Consider the following 765-nt stretch of genomic DNA (forward strand, 5'->3'; position numbering starts at 1 on the left):
AAAAAAAAAAAAACAGGGAAATTAATGTGTAATGTAGATTTTCAGCTTTTAAATATTTAGTTGTAATTTTGTGGTTTCCTTTTGCAGAAACCCTGGGTGGCCTGGACACCATTGCCAAAATCCCGCCCCACTTGCTGAGGTAAGAGACAGAGACGGGGAGACACAGAGAAGTAGATGTTGCCTTCCCTTCCCCCACACACAGTCTTGAAGGACAGATGACTTTGTTGGATTTTAGCATCTTATTAGCTAACTGGTAGCTTTTGGCACCCATGAATATGGTATTTCATGAAAGTGGTGTAATAGGAACATTAGCGCTGCCCATGTGGAGTAAATCAGTGATTTAAAGGAACCAGCCATGGAAATCAGTGGTTATATTAAGTTAAAATCAGTTTTGTTATGAAGTAATGTGAGGCAATGTATGTGAGGGCTTGGTCAGTGGACTCGTCTTCCACAGCTGGCTACAGAATGGCGCCCTCTGGGGGAGTGGAGGATACACAACACCTCAAGAGGTGGATTTAAGTTTTTAAGGCAACCCTGGCTGGGCACCATCTCACTGATGCCTTACAGCAAACATTGAGAGGCAAATCTGTTCCCAACCTTCTTAACCTTTCTCTGCACCATTGTCCCCTCATTGAAAGAGAGCTACGTGCCCTTTATGGAAAAAAGAAAAAAATGAACAAAAAAGCTATCTATAATTAATACGACCTTAAAATAACCAGTGAAAACAATTTAGTAGATTTTTTTCTTAAGTCTTTTTTCTGTACA

The 765-nt window shown here is 40.5% G+C and overlaps 1 protein-coding gene across 1 annotated transcript in view; it reads left to right on the forward strand.

The window, feature by feature from the left end:
• Arfgef3 (ARFGEF family member 3) overlaps positions 1-765 on the forward strand; it is a 154,791-nt gene that overhangs the window by 11,790 nt on the left and 142,236 nt on the right. Inside the window, exon 3 of the mRNA XM_023712198.1 lies at positions 88-139. Coding sequence (XP_023567966.1) covers positions 88-139 — 52 coding nt within the window. The remainder of the gene's footprint in view (positions 1-87; positions 140-765) is intronic.

This window comes from Octodon degus, unplaced genomic scaffold (genome assembly GCF_000260255.1).
Source record: "Octodon degus isolate 3935 unplaced genomic scaffold, OctDeg1.0 scaffold00024, whole genome shotgun sequence".
In the NCBI taxonomy this organism is placed as follows: domain Eukaryota; kingdom Metazoa; phylum Chordata; class Mammalia; order Rodentia; family Octodontidae; genus Octodon; species Octodon degus.